At 44.7% G+C, this 20981-nt stretch overlaps 1 protein-coding gene across 1 annotated transcript in view; it reads right to left on the bottom strand.

Moving 5' to 3' along the window:
- LOC126281621 (paired box protein Pax-6-like) overlaps positions 1 to 20981 on the bottom strand; it is a 411130-nt gene that overhangs the window by 271180 nt on the left and 118969 nt on the right. Inside the window, exon 4 of the mRNA XM_049980743.1 lies at positions 14767 to 14829. Coding sequence (XP_049836700.1) covers positions 14767 to 14829 — 63 coding nt within the window. The remainder of the gene's footprint in view (positions 1 to 14766; positions 14830 to 20981) is intronic.

Raw genomic sequence — 20981 nt, 5'->3', positions numbered from 1 at the left:
AACAGTCGGTGTTGACGAACTCAGGCAAGGCGTAAAGCCTTGTGTCGTGCAGACATCATGGGCAGAAGAGTGGGCCTTCAGCTCCGAAAGCCCGATGATGTTTCGTTGAATGGATCGCATGCTGTCACTTGTTGATGGCCCAGCATTGAAATCTGTAGCAATTTGTGGAAGGGTTGCACTTCTGTCACGTTGAATTATTCTTTGCAGTCGTCGTTGGTCTCGTTCTTGCAAGATCTTTTTCCAGCCACAGCTATGTCGGGGTTTGGACGTTTTGCCGTGAAATGGTCATACGGGGGAAACCCCACTTCATTGCAACCTCGGAGATTCTGTGATGCATCGCTCCTGCACCGACTTTAATACCACGTTCAAACTCGCTTAAATCTTGATAACCTGCCATGGTAGCAGCAGTAACCGATCTAACAACTGCGTCAGACACTTGTTATCTTATATAGGCGTTGCCGCCCGCAGTACCGTATTCTGCTTGTTTACATATCTCTGTATTTGAATACGCAATCCTATACCAAGTTCTTTGGAGCTTCAGTGTATTTTTAAAAAATGACACAGTATTTCAGTAAGTATATGTCTAAGTAGCGTTTCTGTGATTTTAAATCTACGTGGGACTGAGTATGGTGAACCTTTTCAGATAAGATGCTTCTGCCCGTCTTGTCAGTACTTGTCATTCTCTCACTCTCCTGTTGTTTTTGCCCCTGGGTGAAGATTCTTTCACAGTTATTCTCTTTTTCTTGGAAACCTTTGATGTTTTTTATGTTGGTTCTAAATTTGTCTCTGTTTTCAATGTTTTCCTTAGCTACGTTCCTCTCTCATAATTCATTTTGAGTTTATTTGATCAACTGATTTTTGTTCCTTTTGTTACTGAAATACTGTATATTCCTTTAAGTTAACCCATTCTCGTTCCTTCTTTTCGCATGCCCAAAGAAACTGACCTGCCTTTTCTAGATTGTCTCAGAGTTCGGGCATTTTTATAGAGTTATTTCTTGCTTCTTAATGTGTAGTTGCCATATGTCCCTGTCGCACATTTTTGAAGAGATTCTCCTCTTTTTACTCCATTTTGTCCCATTTCTGCCACTTTAATTTTGGTAAATGGATTATGCTGCATAGAGTGTTTGCTGTTTTATGGCTGTTTCACAGTACCTAATTTCACTTTAATTGAGACTTTTTGTTTTGCTTTTTTAACTGAAGGTGTCATTGGAGAATTGACACGCCATTTCCCTCCTCTGGGCTCTGATACTGTTTGCGTCTTTGTTCACTCTCTTGGTTTGAATGATTTCCGCAAGGCATTTCAATTTATTTAATTCTTCCGAGTATCGTGGTTGTGCAGAGAGTAGACTCCAGTCTTGGACGTCTTGGGTTCAGTTCCAGATATGCAGGCGGGTGGCGAGATTTCATCATTCCAGTCCCTCCAGGACGGCCCCAGGTACTATGAGCCTGCTGTCAAAACGAGCACTGGGTCATGTACAAAGGCAGAAAATCTCGAATTGGTATGCAGTAACCTTGCGCATTGACTTGTGAAGTATATGTGTACGTATAGGTAGACTAGCTTCGAAGCAGAAATGGAAAGAAACGGTGGGAAGGGTATGAAACTTTAGCTCTGCCACTGGGTATCAACGTTGAAACAGTACATTGCTGTGGAACTGCGCCGTTTTCTCGTTTTTTAATTCTTCCCTCTCTCGTCGTTTCGGTTACGGAGCTGAAGATGGCTTATCAGGGCAGGAGACTATTCGTGACTAAGCAGACGTCACGGAGCGGCAGTAATTGGGCGCGCTGACGTGTCCGCGCGGCCACTGGACAGGTGCGTGTGCGCGAGCCCGGCGCGCCATTGGCGGACGCGGCGCGCGGGGGCGGGGCCTCCAGCCGCCCCTCCCCCCCACTTCCCCGCCGGCCCGCTGCGTTCACGCCGTGGCACTTGGCAGCTCTTTATTCCGTGGAGCCAGCCGGCCTTATCTCGCGACCGGAAACTTTGTGGGTGCGAGCGACACGCTCCGCGAGTGGAAGTGGAATTAAAAGCGAGGCCGCTGCCGGCGCTCCGGCAGTTTGCAGGCACACAGCGAGCTGCCGTCGAATACAGGCAGCGTGTCAACAGAGGCGCATCCCAGTCTGCATAATTTGCACAATTTGCTACGTACAGAACCAAAGAACACAAGAGTTTACTACACAGTATCTCATCAAAAACGTCCGGGTACTCCTCTGTAACGCGGAACTTATCACTAGATGTCACGACGGGCAGACTCGACAAAATTAAAGGAAAGGGGAGTGTGTCGGAGGTACTGCGTGATCAGAACGAGAAGCTGTACCAGCACATTGGGTCGGTCGGAGAGCTCAGTCACTTCGAACGTGGAATAGTTACTTGTTGTCACCTGATAACATGTTTACCTTCCTAAAGCTCCCCCAAGTCGACTGTTGGTGGTGTGACTACAAAAAAAGCGAAGGACCAACAACAGTTAAAGACAAGGCTGACGTGTCATATACTGAAGGAGAGGAACAGTCAAGCATTTCGAAGAGTGGTTGAAAAAAAAATACCGACTGTGCATAGGTAGTTACAAAGAATAGGGCACGACGATCGAAGTGTCCTCATAAGCCACACGCTGCTGACGTCAGCGTTATGCGACACTTGTGTTGGTGTGGAGAGCGATGTACTCTCTTGTTATCCGATAGAAGGGGTTGGGCAGGTTCAAATGGCTCTGAGTACTATGCGACCTGACTTCTGAGGTCATCAGTACCCTAGAACGTAGAACTAATTAAACCTAACTAACCTAAGGACATCACACACAGCCATGACCGAGGCAGGATTCGAACCTGCGACCGTAGCGGTCGCTCGGCTCCAGACTCTAGCGCCTAGAACCGCACGGCCACTCCGGCCGACAAGGGGTTGGGTTTAGGGTTTGGCGACTGGCTGGAGAACGTCACCTGCCATCATGTGTAGTGACTTAAGTGCAGTACAGAGGAAGTGGCGTTACGGTATGGGGATGTTTTCCGTGTTTAGGGTGTGCTCCCCTTATCGCGCTTAAGAAAACGCTAAATGCTGATGGGCGTGAACTCATTTTGTTGAGGAACAGTTCAGTGGCGATGATTGTCTCAATATGACAATGGACCCTGCCATGAAACAGCATTTATGAGGCAATGGTTTATGGACAGTATCATTTCTAAGTAGACTAGCCAGGCCAGATTCACGATCTGGAACCAGTGGAACACCTTTGGGATGAGACAGAACATGAACTTGTTCCCGACGCCAGCTTCCGGCATATTTTTCTAGTTTCAGCTGTTGAGGAAGCGTGGGCTGCCATTCCTCCACAGACATTCCACCACATCACAGAATGCGTCACCAGCGGAATTCAAGCCATCACAAGGGCGAGGCGCGGACACATTTCATATTAATGTTCACTAGTTGGTGCCCCGATACTTCTGATCAGATGGCGTATGGAAGCGAGAACAGTGCCAGTTCGGTAGGCTGTCGAAATCAAGCTGGATCTCAGAATATAACTATTTGTAAGCAGCCGCGTCTGCGTAGCTATGGATTCATGAGCCAATGACCTACTGTGTAAATAAGAGAAACATGACGAATAATTTACAGAAAAGAATAAATACGCGAAAACTAAGAAATCAAAAAGGACTACTCTTGCAATGATTAACGTAGGGTAAATGAAACGCTGACACTTTCGCAACTGTGTGACCCAGTTCTGAAGGAAAGGGCAGAGAAGAAAATACAGACGCAAAGAAAACAGAACCTTTTTAAAAAAGGGTCGTTCGTATGAACACAAGACATGCCCACATAGATCTGCCAGCACAGTGGAACTGCAAAGCCATGGGTCAGAGGCCTGGGCGTCTGCAGAAATTTTTCAAAGAGGTGAAGGTTAAAAAAGTATCATTTGTGATACATCTGATTCTGTGAGTCTGGAAACGTATCGTGTCCGAAGAAGTAAATCAGCACGAAGTACACAAAGCTGACTGTGTATCAGAAGTTTGATAGTTGTCTTCTTAGTACTCCTAAGGTTGACTGCTTTGGTACCTAAACGGTAAGCACATTTCAATAGTACATGCAAAGCACGCATTTTTGTGTTGTTACTCTTAATAACGGTGCTAATTTTTGAGTCAACAATATGAAACCAAATTGTCATACGATTAAGTTGTATGGTATCCCACAAGCTATGAAATAAAGCTATAAAATGTTTACAAAAATAATTTATTCACAGTCCCATATTGTCAGGCGGAAACTGAAAATTGATAAATGTGATCCTTGTCATCTTAAAGCCATTCTTGACTAACATCAACTCACTTCGTACATTCGCGAAGGTAAGTAACGCTCACTACCGCTACAGTCTGTATTTAAAGCAAACCTAGCACCGCTTTTATGCTACAGGCGCGAACACTGAACAGACACACTTTCGTTTACGTCGAACGACTCCTCCTTCGCGTCGCGATTTTTTCCCCTCAGTATGTACACTATTGAGAATCTATGTTCTAATTAAGATAAACTTCCCTTGCTTAATTTTATACACCAAATGTTATTTGTATGAATGCCTCCCAAAAGAAAATTATCTAGGTAAAATTAAAAAAAAAGGTGTTTTGAGAATAAATGAAAACATGAGCGTTTTTTTGTCCCCTTTAACAAACCGGAAGGAAAAAATTCAGAATGACGACAATCCTGATGGATATCAATAAAAATGCCGTACTGAAACCTCTATAAGTATAGAATCAGAAAATAAATTTAAAAAATATTATTCAACTTTGACGCCATCTACAACACTTGCTTTGCTTATAAAACTTCACAGCTGTTCACGCTCATAGGTTTATTGCATTGCTTTCGTGTATTCTAACTTGAAGTGTCGATTGGCATAACTTCAATTGAACAAAACACTTTTTAGAAGGTACAATTGTTGCGCTGGTTAGGTATACGACCAGATGAAAGTGGAAAACGTTCCAAAACAACCTTGCAATTTCACACTTTTTTCCTCTCTTCGTCCTCAGAAAATGCTTTTTTCTTTTTTCGTCATGTGCGTTTGGTATCAAGTGCAGATGTCAACACTTGCAACATCGTGTGGCTCCGTTCTTCTGAAAGTTCTGTTGTGTAAACTCGTGCAAACTCGTGAATCCATCACGGATTTGCACTGTCCACAGACAGATGGTAAACTAATGTTGTGATCCCATTGCGGGGCAAGAATGGGGCGTCCTTATGAAACTGGGGAGGGATGACAGTGATGGCCATGTTTTGACATGCTGGGAACTTACGACAGAATACGTGCGCCACGGAGCTGGAGCGGCTCCATTCCCTGTATCAGTTTTCGTGTTCCCAGCGTATCCCAATATCTCGGCAGAACACTAGTTCATTATGCTAATTATTAATTAACATTGTTCGTCTGACATCGAACATACACTGAAGAGCCAAAGAAACTGGTACACCTGCCCAATGTCATGTAGGGCCCCCGCGAGCACTCAGAAATGCCGCAACACGACGTGGCATGGACTCGACTAATGTCTGAAGTAGTGCTGGAGGAAATTGACATCATAACTGCTACAGGGCTGTCCATAAATCCGTAAGAGTACGAGGGGGTGGAGATCTCTTCTGAACAGCACGTTTGCAAGGCATCCCAAATATGCTCAGTAATGTTCATGTCTGGGGAGTTTGGTGGCCAGCGGAAGTGTTTAAACTCAAACGAGTGTTTCTGTAGCCACTCTGGACGTGTAGGGTGTTGCATTGTCTTACTCGGATTGCCCAAGTCCGTCAGAGTGCTCAATGTACATGAATGGATTCAGATGATCAGACAGGATGCTTACGAACCTGTCAGAGGCGTATCTAGACCAGCATTGAAATCTGCAGCAGTTTGCGGAAGGGTTGCACTTCTGTCACGTTGAACGATACTCATCAGCTACCGTTAGTCCCGTTCTTTCACTATATTTTTCCGGCCGCAGCGGACTGCTGATATTCACGGTACACTCGCGAAATGGTTGTACGGGTAAATCTCCACTTCACCGCTACGTCGGAGATGATGTGTCCCTTCGCTCGTGCGGCGACTATAACACCACGTTCAGACACACTCAGTTCTTGATAACTTGCAGCAATAACCGATCTAAAAGCTGCGCCAGACATGTTTACTGGACACCCTTTTTCTTGTTTTGACCCTGTTCTCACAATATGGAAAGCAAAGAACTTGCTGTAGATCTGTTTCACAATATCGAAGATGAAGTGGTCATGGCTCTTAAGATATGAATTTCAGGGCCCATATTTACCAATTTTTCTTTTTTTCGAATGATCGTATGGTCGTTCCTGCCATGTCCCTCAAGATTGACCATTCCTCTTGGAACACCCTGTATAACTGCAAAGCTGCTGTGTACCAATAAATTATATGTTGTACATAAGGGGAATATTATCATTAAATTAATTATTTCACTGTCTTGAGCGTTGGGAATCTACGTCCCACGTCTGTTCAGTGGTACAATTTAGCGACAAGCTTTTGGAACTTGGAAGAAAATACTACCGACCATGGTCTGGTTATATAGAAAACAGTAAGCGATGAAGTGATAAAGCGTGTATTAATAAATGACACCGTGCTTCTGTTTCGCGAAAAGCAATACTATTTTCTTCAGTAATTCTGTTGGCTTGCATAACATTTGAAGTTCATGGGACGCATATGCCCCAGCAAATGTCATACAAAGTAAAACAAGAAAAGAGTTCGCATGTGCTTTACCAGAGGCACCTTAAATCTTATGTTAATTTTTTGTGGTTCAATGGTCGGGTCCAGTTCCTTAAGTTGGACGGTAATTCGGTGAATTACGTATATTATTGAACTGACGAAAAGGCCCAATGGTATGCTGAAAAGTGGGCTCTAAAATACAATCCAAGTGGCATAGTGATTGAGAGACTGTTTGTGAGGAACACTGTCAGGTTGAAATTCAATCACGCCTGTCACCGACAACATCCTTATAAACCCCACCTCGTACCACCGCCATATTGCAACTGTGGGGAGCTGCAAGAGGTTACAAAAATTTAAAAGACCGTCGCCGCGCTCTGACGTGTTGTTGGTCTTTTCCGGGCGTGGTGGGCGCGGGTGGTAGCTTAGTGTGTGACCGTTAGGCAGAGGCCTCTTGTCAGATCATGGAGCCAGTGGCTAGCCAAAGATGGCATTTGACACGGGTTCTAAATGAAGCTAACAAACTGAATTTGTTCTGGCTGAATTATTGAGTTTCTGCGTAGACTTTTGTCCGAACAGTATTAACACTGAACTGTTATGCCCTTTTGGCTTTCCGTAAATTAGCTCCGGATGTTGCAAGGGGAGTACTGCTAGCGGGGTAAATTTTCCAGTCCGATACTCGGATATCGTGATCTCTGTGAATGGAGTTAGATAGAGTACTAGAGGGCATTTAATTTTTTTGTGTTGGAGTAGTGAAAATATCAACTCTGGCTCTCGGGGCAAACGGAAGGTGGCGACGTTGATAAAGGTTGTGCCAAGTTTATCGCTCCAGGTACACTGCGCACTGCAAGTTCATACACTTTCACATACAACAGACTTCCATTATCATCATCTTGAACACATTGTCGGAGAATTAAACAAAGAAAGTTTCTATCCTCAAGTTCTGACCAAGATTTACACTATATGATGAAAAGTATCCCCATATGTATAAGTAGGCAATAATATAGGGTGGATGTACCATTCGCTTTTATGGTGGCTCAGATACTGCTGTGGGTACTTTCAGTCGGGTGTTTATGACTGTGAAGGAATGGCAGCCCATTGATGATGATGATGATGATGTTGGTTTGTGGAGCGTTCAACATCGTGTTCATCAGCGCCCGTACAAGTTCCCAGTTTTTCCATTTCCAGTCCCGTCACTTCCCGAAAGAGGATGAGATCATGACATGATGAGGACAACACAAACACCCAGTCCCCTGGCAGAGAAAATCCCTGACCCGACTGTGATTCGAACCCAGGACCCCGCAATACAGAGTCCATTCTTCCCCAAGATCAGAAACAAGAAAAGGGAATAATAATGGACGCTGGAATCTGGAGCAAAGCCGACGTTCTCACTCATTGTAATGTCGTTCCATTGTGTGCAGGTTGCTTCTCTTGTCATATCAGTCCTTCTCACTAACTTTATTGACCACAAATCCTTGCCTCTGGGGATTCTGCTTTATGACAGGCTGCATTGTCATGCTGATAAAAACAATCATCATCTCCGAACTGTTCCTCTACTGCATGTATATCGTTCGGCATTTAGCGCTTTCTTAAACGCAATACAGGGAGCGCACCCTGACCATGAAAAATACATACAAAGTGTAATATCACCAAATCCGTACTTCACTGTTGGTACTACATTTTACAGGCATTCGCCAAAACCAAACCCTTCCAACGTTTTCACATGGTATAGCACGATTCATTGTCAAATAAGTCGTTTCCACTCATTCACTGCCCTGTGGCGTCACTTGTCTTAGATTACGGAAATGTGTAACTTGTATACCATTCATAGCGTGTAGGCTTTCACGGCCGGCATCGTCAGTAGTTAAAACTTCCGGGCTGAGAGGCCGTGGTCGAACAGTAGAACTTCTTCTCCCTGACGTTTCGTTGCCAGCTGCGGACAACATCTTCCGAGGGGAGTCTACGCCTCGCCTCGGAAGATGTTGTCCGCAGCTGGCAACGAAACGTCAGGGAGAAGAAGTTCTACTGTTCGACCACGGCCTCTCAGCCCGGAAGTTTTAACTACTTGTATACCATTGTACACCGTTCTCTTTAATACCACATCCACAGACATTGTTCTACCTGGACTGCTGATATTATTTTGACACTTACGAATGATTCCTTCCGCTGATTTCATGCGATTTTTAGAAAGCTACCCTCCCCAGTACGGGACAGTTCCTGTCCGTCGGTACATTAGGTCTGCGTCGTCTTGGTTGTTGCTTCGTGTTTAAATTTCCCAACCACATCACCAACAGTCGACTTAGGCAGCTTTAGAATGGCTGGAACGCCCCTTGTAGATTTGTTACTCAGGTGACATCCAGTGGCTAATCCACGTTCGAAGTAACTTAACTCTCCTGTCTGTTACTGTTTCTGTACTGACAATAGTCTCCGCTTCCTTTTGTACTAAAGTGCCAAAGAAACTGCCATAGACATGTGATACAGAGAGATGCAAACAGGCAGAATACGGAGCTGATGTGGGCAAAGCCTATATAAGATAACAAGTGTTTGGCGCAGTTGTTAGATCGGTTACTGCTGCTACAGTGCCAGATTATCAAGATTTAAGTGAGTTTGAACCTGGTGTTATAGTCGGCGTAAGAGCGATGGGGCACAGCATCTCCGAGGTAGCGAACAAGTGGGGATTTTCCCGTACGACCATTTCACGGGTGTAACGTGAATACCAGGAATCCGGTAAAACATCAAATCTCTGACATCAGTACGGCCGGAAAAAGATCCTGCAAGAAGATCAACGACGACTGAAGAGAATCGTTCAACGTGACAGGAGTGCAACCCTTCCGCAAACTGTTGTAGATTTTAATGCTGGGCCATCGACAAGTGTGAGCGTGCGTACCATTCAATGAAACATCATCGATATGGGTGCTGTGGTACGTCTAGATTCGACTCTGACAGGTGACACGTACGTAAGCATCCTGTCTGATCACCTGCACCCATTCATGTCGACGGACTTGGGCAATTCAAGCAGGACAATACGACATCTCAAAGTCCAAAATTGCTACAGAATTTAGACACAAGTACTACCTTAAAAACTTTATTGAACTTTTAGAACACGAAAATGGAATAGTCGGAAGTAACATATGCAACAAATATAATCCTAACAAATTTTAGTCAGTAATATAATATCGCTGTTCATCTGTACAATCTTTGTAAGCAAATAGCATCGTTAAACTGCTGTCACGACGTAATTTACATTTTATTTTCAGCTTCTTGGCATCACTTACCATCTTATTAAAGCAGTGTCAGTTGTAAAACAGTTCACTAACGACTTAATATGGACGTCACTTCAGTCTAGGCGTGAGTACAATACAGCTAGTTTAATATCTCAACGACATTGGCGTCCATACCTGTCCTCATCAAAATTGTAATTGCATGTACTTGAAACTGGCGATAAAGCCGAAACAGTCTGTCGTAAATTAAGACTACTTATTATAAGCAGCTATTTGGTGTATCTACTTTGATAATCGTGTCGTTATCAGACACACATTAGGCTGCTGGCAGTAAAGAAGAAAAACTGAGGCTCTGTTAGATGAGTATAAGGTAGAGGTAGCAGATGGGCGCTTCTGACGCTGCGCCTGTTAACTGAGGCAGTACTTAACAAAAAGCGAGACCCTCTTGTACGATTCTTCGACCTAGAAAAAGCGTTCGACAATGTAAAATGATACGAGATGTTGGAAGTTCGGGGAAAAATACATGTTAGCTACATACTGGGACAAGAAGCAACAGACGAGATTTCGAAATTTATTCGCTGACCGCGAATTCTTTGACGTCAGCTTTGTTAGGTATCGATCTGGTACTCAATAGTGACAGATGAAAATTTGTGCCTGACTGTGCCCCGAAGCTGTGTATCCGCTTATCGCGAGCTGTTGTGTTAACCACTTCGACTATCCAGTCAGACCCAAACTTCCACATAACACTGTCTACATCTTTATGTAGTAGTCCACTAAATTCACTAACTAATGCTCGGACTATTGCTTGGATTCCAGCAACAGGGAGAGTAATACACTGGGGAATCGAGACAAATGATGTTATCGTCGTGTGGTCTCCTAATTTTCTAATACTTACACGCATGTCTGAAAGAAAAGGCGTTGTTGCCGACCCACAGCTGTAGGAAGTATTTATTCGCCGAAGAATTCGCAGACAGCAAATAAGTTTCGAAGTATTTCCTACAGCTGTGAGTCGTCACCTGTGTCTGTTCTTTCAGACGTACATGTAAGCAGCGCATAAGACTAAGGATGTAAGACCAAGACAACATGCTTGGATCAGAAAGGGTGTAAGGTGGAGACGCAGTATTTTTGCTCTACCGTTCAATCTATATATCGAAGACACATTTAAGTAGATAAGCGGAAAGTTCAGGAATAGGTTTAAAACATAGGGTAAAAGGATATCAAACATTACATTCTCCGGTGACACTGCTATCCTCTGTGAAAGTGAGGAAGAACTGCAAGATCTGTCGAAAAGAAAGAATAATCTAATGAACACACGCTACGGGTTCAGAATGAAGCGAAGAAAGAAATACCGAGTAGTAGCGGAAATCAGGTTAACGGCAAACTTGACATGAAAACTGGGAGCCAAGCAGTACAGGAAATGAAGGAATTCTGTTACTGAGCAAGCAAAATAACACTTGAGGAACAAGACAAGCCAGAAATACGAGTTAGACTAATCTAGAGTGCATTCCTCGCCAAAAGAAGTTTTATAGTATCAAACACTAAATTAATTTGAAAAAGAAATTTGTGGGAATGTTTATCCCGGTCACAACCTTGTACGGTAGTCAGTCACATACTATAGGGAAATCGGTATCTTATTGTTCGGCGTATGGTGTTACAGAAAAATGTTGAACGTGAAATGGCTTGGTAAGAAATGAGGTTCTTCAGAGAATGGGCTAGAAAAGCAGAGTCTGAGAGAAGGAACAAGATATACCAGGTGGTGTGTTAAGACTTGAGAGAATACTTCCTTGGAGCTATAGGGGGCCATACAGAAAACTATAGGGCAAAACAGATTGTGCAACATATACACTGATCAGCCAGAACATTATGACCACCGACCTACTATCGATATAAACGCGTCCGGGCGATAGAGTCGTCACCTGGCGAGGAATGGCTGCTGGTCAGACACACGCACCGTGCATCTTGTACCATTGAGCGTGCTGTCTGTGAGGAGAATGGGAAAGGACCTCGATACGCCTGAGTTTGATCGAGGGCAGGTTGTGACAGACAAGAGGCTCGGCACAAGCAGTTCGGAAACTGCACGATTTGTCGGGTGTTAGAGGAGTGCTGTAGTGAGCGTCTTCAACACGTGGCGAAGCGAAGGTGAAACCACGCCCACACGTCGTGGGGTTGGGCGGCCACTCCTCACTAAAGATGGCGGACGTCGTAGGCTGGGCAGAGGTAGAAGCCGTATTTCTTGACTTCCGCAAGACATTCGATACAGTTCCCCACAGTCGTTTAATGAACTATCAGACCAATTGTGTGATTGGATGGAAGAGTTCCTAGATAACAGAACGCAGCATGTCATCCTCAATGGAGAGAAGTCTTCCGAAGTAAGAGTGATTTCAGGTCTGCCACAGGGGTGTGTCGTAGGACCGTTGCTATTCACAATATTCATAAATGACCTTGTAGATGACGTCGGAAGTTCACTGAGGCTTTTTGCGGATGATGCTGTAGTATATCGAGAGGTTGTCACAATGGAAAATTGTACTGAAATGCTGGAGGATCTGCAGCGAATTGACGCATGGTGCAGGGAATGGCAGTTGAATCTCAGTGTAGGCAAGTGTAATGTGCTGCGAATACACATAAAGAAAGATCTCTTATTATTTAGCTACAACATAGCAGGTCAGCAATTGGAAGCAGTTAATTCCATAAATTATGTGGGAGTAGACATTAGGAGTGATTTAAAATGGAATGACCATATAAAATTAATATCCGGTAAAGCAGATGCCAGACTGAGATTCATTGGAAGAATCCTACGGAAATGCAGTCTGAAAACGAAGGAAGTAGGTTACAGTATACTTGTTCGCCCACTGCTCGAATACTGCTCACCAGTGTGGGATCCGTACCAGATAGGGTTGATAGAAGAGAGAGAGAAGATCTGACAGTGAGCAACGCCCTTCGTTACAGGATCATTTAGTAATCGCGAAAGCGTTACTGAGATGATAGATCAACTCCAGTGGAAGACTCTGCAGGAGAGACGCTCAGTAGCTCGGTACGGGCTTTTGTTGAAGTTTCGAGAACATACCTTCAGCGAAGACTCAAGCAGTATATTGCTCCCTCCTACGTGTGTCTCGCGAAGAGACCGTGAGGATATAATCAGAGGGGTTAGAGGCCACACAGAGGCATACCGACAATCCTCGTTTCCACGAACAATACGAGACTGCAATAGAAGGGAGAACCGATAGAGGTACTCAAGGTACCCTCCGCCACACACCGTCAGGTGGCTTGCGGAGTATGGATGTAGATGTAGGTGTAGACTGGGAAAACAGGATAGGCGGCGAACAGTGGCGCAACTAACACCAGACTTTAAAGCTGGGCAGAATACAAGTGTGTGTGGACACACAGTGCACCAAACACTCCTAACGACGTGAATCTACAGCCGACGACCCACGCATGTGCCAAAGTTAACACCACATCGTCGGCATCTGCGAGTGCAGTGGGCACGTGACCATCGACATTGGACGTTGGTGCAGTGGCAGAGCGTTGCACGTTCTGATGAATTCCGATACCTTCGTCATCGTGCCGATGGGTGGGCGCGAATTCATCATCGTCTTCAGGGGAACGGCACCTTGTCACCTGTGCTGCGGGACGGAGACAAGCTGGCAGCGGCTCCCTTATGCTCTGGGGAACATTCACGTGGGCGTCCATGAGTCCAGTGGAGCTCGTGCAAGGCACCGTGACGGCCAAGGAGTATCGTACACTGGTTGCAGATCAGGTACACTCCTTCATGACGATCATGGCGGTGGCATTTTTCAGCAAGATAATGCGCCGTGTCAGAAGGCCAGGTTTTTGATAGTGTTGTCTGAGCAACACAGTGGCGTGTTCCAATAGATGTGTTGGCCCCCCAACCTACCAGATCAGAACCCGATGAAACACATCTGGTATGCAATTGAACATGGCGTAAGAGCTCATTGCTCCCTCTCCCCGGAATGAGTGATGATGAGTTGGGTTGAGGGGGCGCTCGTCATCAGCGCCCTGACGGAAAGTCAACACGAAATCTCATGGGTGGGGACGGAGGCTGTCCCCACAGCAGAGCAGTTTATAGCGTACTAATGTCTGCCGCCCTTCCGCACCAGTTAAGGGATGAGGCCTGACAGTTCACAAAATTTCACCACTCTGTTAACACTGGTTTCTGCGAGCACGGTGGGCAGAGCTCCAGCGAGATCAAGGGCTGCCCTATTATCAGTATACAGGACAGACGGGGCCACAATATGCTATGCGCCACGCCACAAACTTCATAGGAAGGTGGATCCTCCCCCCGAAGGAGGAAGCCATGTGTGATAGTCCGGTGTGGAGTCTGGTAAGCAAAACCTCCTTCCAGCGGTAAGACTGACACGAAGTCCGCCAAGCTTTTGTGGTCGGTTTGAGCGACCGCAGTTTGTTGTCCGACACCTGTTGCGGGAATTACGCGCGCGCGCGCTTGCGAGCGTGTGTGTGTGTGTGTGTGTGTGTGTGTGTGTGTGTGTGTGTGTGGTGCCAATTCCCTCCAGCGATATACCAAGGTCTCATAGCACACATGCCACGGTGCATCACCGTTGTCGTCTGTGCCAAAGGCTATTAGGTAGCCGGCTATTAGGCAGCTGGTCATGATGTTCTGGCTGATGAGTGTACAAAAATAATTAGCTGAGGACGTCGGGTGTAAGTGCTACAATGGGGAAAAGACATTGGCACAAGAGAGAAAACTGTGGCGGTAAACACCAAACCAGTCAAAAGACTAAGGATCCATTGGGCATTTTCCATCCTACTGTGGTACAAGCTTCAGCTATGAGCACGGTAAGGAATGGAGTAGCGCACGGTGGTGGACGAGGCCTGGGTAGAGAGGTCAGTGGCAGAGGGTGGTGTGTACGGGCGGGGCTACCTACCTCTCCTCGGCTGGGAGTCGGCCGCTCTGCCCCGCGACCCGGCCTCCTTGAGGACGTCGACCCCTGCAAAGAGAAGAAAGCGACGTGCGCGTGCATCAGCCGTCATCTAGCTCTAGTCCATCCAGCTACCTCTAGCTACCACTAGCCAGGCTAACGCGATCGCCTACTTACCGCCACGCCAGGGCCCGCTCCTGCAGTTCGCCACCAGGTGGGGCCTAGGTCTTAGCCATCTACTAGCATTTAACAACTAAGAAAGGAAAGTAAGAAAAATTAATTATTTTCTCTGTAACATACAGGTAAAACTTCGTTAGTACTCCTGCAAAAACGTAGCAGAGAGAAATCTTCAGACTTACAAGTAGCTTCATGATGACCCCAAGCACTTTTAAGTAGGCTGTTTAGGTTTTTATGTTGGTAACGTCACGTAGCGCTCTTTAAGAAAATCACTGACTGTGCTGTGTGCAGTCTGTGGCTGGTTTGCATTCCTGGAATATTTGCTATTGCAGTGTTGGGCACTTGGATGTGAACAGCGCATAGCGTTGTGCAGTTGGAGGTGAGCCGCCAGCAGTGGCGAATGTGGGGAGAGAGATGGCAGAGTTTTGATAGCGGACGATATGGACGTGTGTCCGTCAGAAACACTATTAAGGTAAATATATTATTTATATATTATATGTTCTCCATCAAAATCTTTCATTTGCCAACTATGCCTATCAGTAGTTAGTGCCTTCAGTAATTAGAATCTTTTATTTAGCTGGCAGTATTGACGCTCGCTTTATTGGTCCCCTTAGAAAAATTATAAATTACTGTGCTGATTTTCCAACAGCTGAGCAAAACTGAACGTACTGAGACATTTCTCTCTTTACTTATTCCGATCAATACTTTTTCTTCTTCTTAGTTTTTTTTTTTGTGGAACGCAATCTGACTTTCAATATTCCCCACAAAACACAAAAGAATGGCCCTGACTAACAATAACTAAATAAAAGATTCTAATTACTAAAAGCACTCACTACTGATAGGCATAGTTAGCAAATGAAAGATTTTGATGGAGAACAAACAATGTATTTACCTCAATAGCGTTCAAAAGAAACACACACGTCCTGTCTTACAAATTTCCTTTCTCTGACGGACACACGTCCACATCGTCCGCTCTCAAAACTCTGCCATCTCCCTCCCCACACCCACCACTGCTGGCGGCTCACCTCCAACTGCCCAACACTACAATCGCAAATATGCCAACAATGCAAACCAGCCACAGACTGCACACAGCAGAGTGCTACGTGGCGTTACCAACATAGAAACCTAAACAGCCTACTTACACAATCTTCACAAAATATTTAAATGACGAAGTCAATAAGGATGCGTGAATGTGTCTTAGAGGTAAAATGCAAGACTATGGAGCCAAAGGTCTCTAATTATATTTCTGATCAGATTTAGGAGTTTTTATCTGCCGGTTAACACTTTTTTAAATGTCTGCGTGTGTCTGTAGAAGTGCTGAGTTGCGCAGTGGTTCAGAATTCACCTTAATCTGTAATTTTTTTATGGGTGACTACATAAGGGGGGTAGGACGTCAAACGGGTCGACTTGGAGCAGGAGGGGTATCTCAGGACATTTTAATTTCCAGTGTCTATACTTTTACAAATAAATTCATAAAACTGTCAGCATCACCAGGAAGGATACAGGATTCACACTCATTGCAGTGGAAATTCGAAAACATAACAAAATAATTTTTTTTACGTGTGAAATTTCATCGTTTTTTTCACTTACTAATGGCTGCATTGGTTGCTATAGGTACACTTTTCTTCATGATGAATTTTGCACATCATACATATCATACTCACAGGTGTATGAAACTCTAGAATTTATTTAATTTATGAAAAAACAAGTGACTGTTATATTTTAAAATTCATTTTTAGGAAAAACACAAATTTTATAGAATGTTTCGCAGAAGAGCTTCTGTAAAGTTTGGAAGGTAGGAGGCGGATACTGGCAGAAGTAAAGCTGTGAGTACCGGTCGTGAGTCGTGCTTCGGTAGCTCAGTTGGTAGAGCACTTGCCCGCGAAAGGCAAAGGTCCCGAGTTCGAGTCTCGGTCGGGCACACAGTTTTAATCTGCCAGGAAGTTTCACAAATTTTATAGTTAACTACCTCAATTTTTACCACAGTTTTTAATAGATTTCGAAAATTCTAGAGTTTCATACACTTTTAGGTATGGTTTGTATGCTGTGCACCATTCATCGAAAAATCTCTTACTTATGAAGAAAAGTGTACCTATAGCAACAATACTGCCATTAGTAAGTGAAAAAATGCTGAAATTTCAAATGCAAAAAAAATTATTTCGTTATTTTTTCGAACTTCCACTGCAATGAGTGTGAATTCTTAATCCTTCCTGGTCATGCTGACAAAGTTTTATGAATTTTTTTTGTAAAAGTATAGACAGTGGAAATTAAAATGTCCTGTGGTGCCTCTCCCGCTCCTAGTCGGTCCGTTTGACGTCCTACCCCCCTTAAGACAGTTAAAAGGCCAACCAAGGCATCGACATAGCAACAGCAATAGGACAATGCCTAGCGAGGCACTTCGGTCTCCAAACTAACCTATCGTTTGATGACAGCTTTATAATTTTAGCGGATAAACTTGCAGGCTCCATAAAGCTGTTCCCTGGGGATGATGTTCGATGTGAGGAATGGGAAATTTGCGCCATGGCTCGGCAACCGTGTCAGAAAGCTGATCCAAAAGCAAACAGAGCTTAACCACAGATTTAAACATAAGTAAAGCCTCGTAAATAAAACACCACAAAAGAGTGAAAGAAGCCAAAATTAGCGTAACGAGAGCCATGTGTGAAGCTCTGGCTCTGAGCACTATGGGACTTAAAATCTATGGTGATCAGTCCCCTAGAACTTAGAACTATTTAAACCTAACTAACCTAAAGACATCACACAATACCCAGCCATCACGAGGCAGAGAAAATCCCTGACCCCGCCGGGAATCGAACCCGGGAACCCGGGCGCGGGAAGCGAGAACGCTACCGCACGATCACGAGATGCGGACCATGTGTGAAGCGTTCAACGAATTTGAAAGTGAAATTCTATTAACTGATCTACATCTACATTTACAGGATCACTCTGCAATTCACAGTTAAGTGTCTGGCGCAGGATTCGTCGAACCACCTTCAAGCTACTTCTCTGCCATTCCACTATCTAAAGGCCAGCGGAAGAAAACGAACACTTAAACCTTCCTGTTACGATTTATTTTATTATGATCATCATTCCTCCCCAAGTGCAAGGGAGGCAACAAAATATTTTCGCACTTTGAGGAGCTGGTGATTGAAACTTCATGAGAAGATCCTGTCGCAACTAGAAACGCCATTGTTTTAATAGTGCCACCCAAATTCACGTATCATATCCGTGGCGCTCTCTCCACTGTTTCGCGATACAACTAGCACAAAACGAGCTGTCCTCCTTTGAACTTTTTCGATGTCCTCCGCTAATCCTATCTGACGCATGTTTGACACCTCACAGCAATACTGCAGAAGACCGTTGTGTAGGCAGTCTCTTTAGTAGACCTGTTGCATTTTCTCAGTGCTCTGATAATAAATCGTAGTCTTTGATTTACTTTTTCCGTAATTTAAATCCGTAAGTATTTAGTTGAACTTCCAGCATTTAGATTTGTGTGATTTACTGCATAACCGAAATTTTTACGGACTCATTTTGGTACTCACATGCATGGATGGCTTCACTCTTTTCATTATTTAAATTCAACTGCTACTTTTTGAACCATTGTGGTATCTATGAGATTACAATCAAATCAATACCATTAGCTGCTTACAGGCGTTGATAATCAACGATGACAGTTGAAAATGTGTGCCCGAATCGGGATCTCCTAATTATATGGCAGACGCTCTATCCATCTGAGCCACCCCGTGAGACCCATATTCTCAACTTATAGTCCACACACTACATTGGTAGTGCCCCTGCCATTACACCCATTACTCGCGGCAGACAATCCACTGAGTCCCGTAAGAGTTCAGGCAATTCGTGTGCATCCGCACTGATGAAGATCATCAGCCGGTTAGCCTTAAACGAATGTGGTGCATGGGCAATAAGTTGAGAATGTGGGTCTCACGGGGAGCGTACCGGCGATAAGTCCGTGTAATCGCACTATCGTCTGTGCCCTCGGTGGCTCAGATGGATAGCCGGCACGGTAGCTCAGCGTGTTCGGTCAGAGGGGTTAGCTACCCTCTGTAATAAAAAACTGAGTGAACAGATCAACGAACAACCTGAACGGGTGTCATGAGACGTCCGCCCCGAACATATACAACGAACAGAATAGAACGAAATGAGATAAACAAAGAATAAAAAAAGAAAAAAAAGATGGATAGAGCGTCTGCCATGTAAGCAGGAGATCCCGGGTTCGAGTCCCGGTCGGGGCACACATTTTTACCTGGTTGGTTTGTGGGAGTTGAAGGGACCAGACTACAAAGGACAGCGGTTAACATTTTCAGCTGTCCCCGTCAGCAGCTAATGGTATTGATTTGATAGTAGTTTCATTCTAGAGAGCTGCGCGGTCACCAATAGCATAGTTCTTTCGGACATGTCCGAAAGAACTAGTGCCATCTTCATATTCTAATATCTTGTCCAAATCGCTTTGGGACTTGTTTTGATCATCTCGTGACTTTATAAGAAGGTAAATAAAAGCATCATCTGCAAAAAATTGTCTCCTAAACCGTATACGTAGATCAGGAACAGCTGAGGCGCTGTAAAACGTCCTTGTGAAACGACAGATAGTGCTTTCGTTTTACTGCTTGGTTTTTCGTATGAAATAATCCCAAGAAATTTTTGTCATATGTTTAACCATTTAACAGAGGGAAGACGACTGTCTAGACGCTTAGTGACGATATTGACATGGCAGCGGACGGTGACGAGACGGCCAAAATAAAAATTACTTTTTTCAGTGTGGAAGATATTCCTGCAGTTCCCCTTTTCAGTAGTGGAACAAGCGTCAAAATAGGTAGCCACGGGATAGAAGATCAATTAAAATCCCTCAACAGACGAAAGCAGATTACACGTGGCGCGGTATATTATTGTACACAGAATATGCAAGAAGAATTGCTCCTTTTCTAGCAGCATTCTACTGTATATCGCTGGAAGAGAGAAGATTTTCAGTTGATTAGAAAAATCTGCAGGTCAGACCCGTTTTCAAGAACGATTGTCTAGTAGACGTACAAAACTAAACTGCTATATTGCTGACTTCAGTTTGTTGTGGAATTTTAGAAGTCGTTTTATACTGACGTGTTTTGACCTTTCTCGAGACCGAAAGTCTTCTGTGTTGGAATCAAAAAGGATTGTGCAAACAACAATCATGTGAAAAACGGAGACCCAAAAGACCAAAAATAGGAGCACATGTTGATGGTGTGTTATTTAATTTACAGGAGGCATTCGAGAACTACCACACAGTTCTTTGTAAGTCACAAATCGGTATGCGACATCGATTCGTTTCAGGAACAACATATTTGTTTCCATTTTTTACGTTTGCGTTCAGCTGGACTGCGTGTGCGGAAGAGAAGAGCTTCGCATTGGGCTGAGGGTCTTTTAGTAACGACAAAGATGACCGTCGGTAAATCTTACCGCTTCAACCACGCCCCCCTCCCCTCCCCTCCTTGTAGACAGCCGTAACGTACGAGCATTTTACGATAGTACTGTTAATTTCGGGAATCCGGTAAAAAAAATCATATCTCCAACAACGCTGCGGACGGAAGAAGATCCTGCAAGATCGGGATCAACGACGACTGAAGAGAATCGTTCAACGTGACGGAAGTGCAGCCTTTTCGTAAACTGCTCCGGACTTGAATGCTGGGCCATCAATAAGTATCAGCGTGTTGACCATTCAATGAAACATAATCGAATGCGCTTTCGGAGCCGAAGGCCCACTCGTGTAACCTTGATGACTGCACGACACGAAGTTTTACGCCTCGCCTGGGCCCATCAACACCGACATTGCACTGTTGATGACTGGAAACACGTTGCCTGGTCGGACGAGTCTCAAATCAAATTGTATCGAGCGGATGGATGTGTACGGGTATGGAATCAGTGAACCCTGCATGTGACCAATGGGCTGTTCAAGCTGGTGGAGGGTCTGTAACGGCGTGGGGGGTGTTCAGTTGTAGTGATGTGGGACCCCTGATAGGTCTGGGCACGACGCTGACAGGTGAGATGGACGTAGGCAC

Source organism: Schistocerca gregaria, chromosome 7 (genome assembly GCF_023897955.1).
Source record: "Schistocerca gregaria isolate iqSchGreg1 chromosome 7, iqSchGreg1.2, whole genome shotgun sequence".
Taxonomy (NCBI): Eukaryota; Metazoa; Arthropoda; class Insecta; order Orthoptera; family Acrididae; genus Schistocerca; species Schistocerca gregaria.
This window is presented reverse-complemented; position numbering and strand designations above follow the sequence as displayed.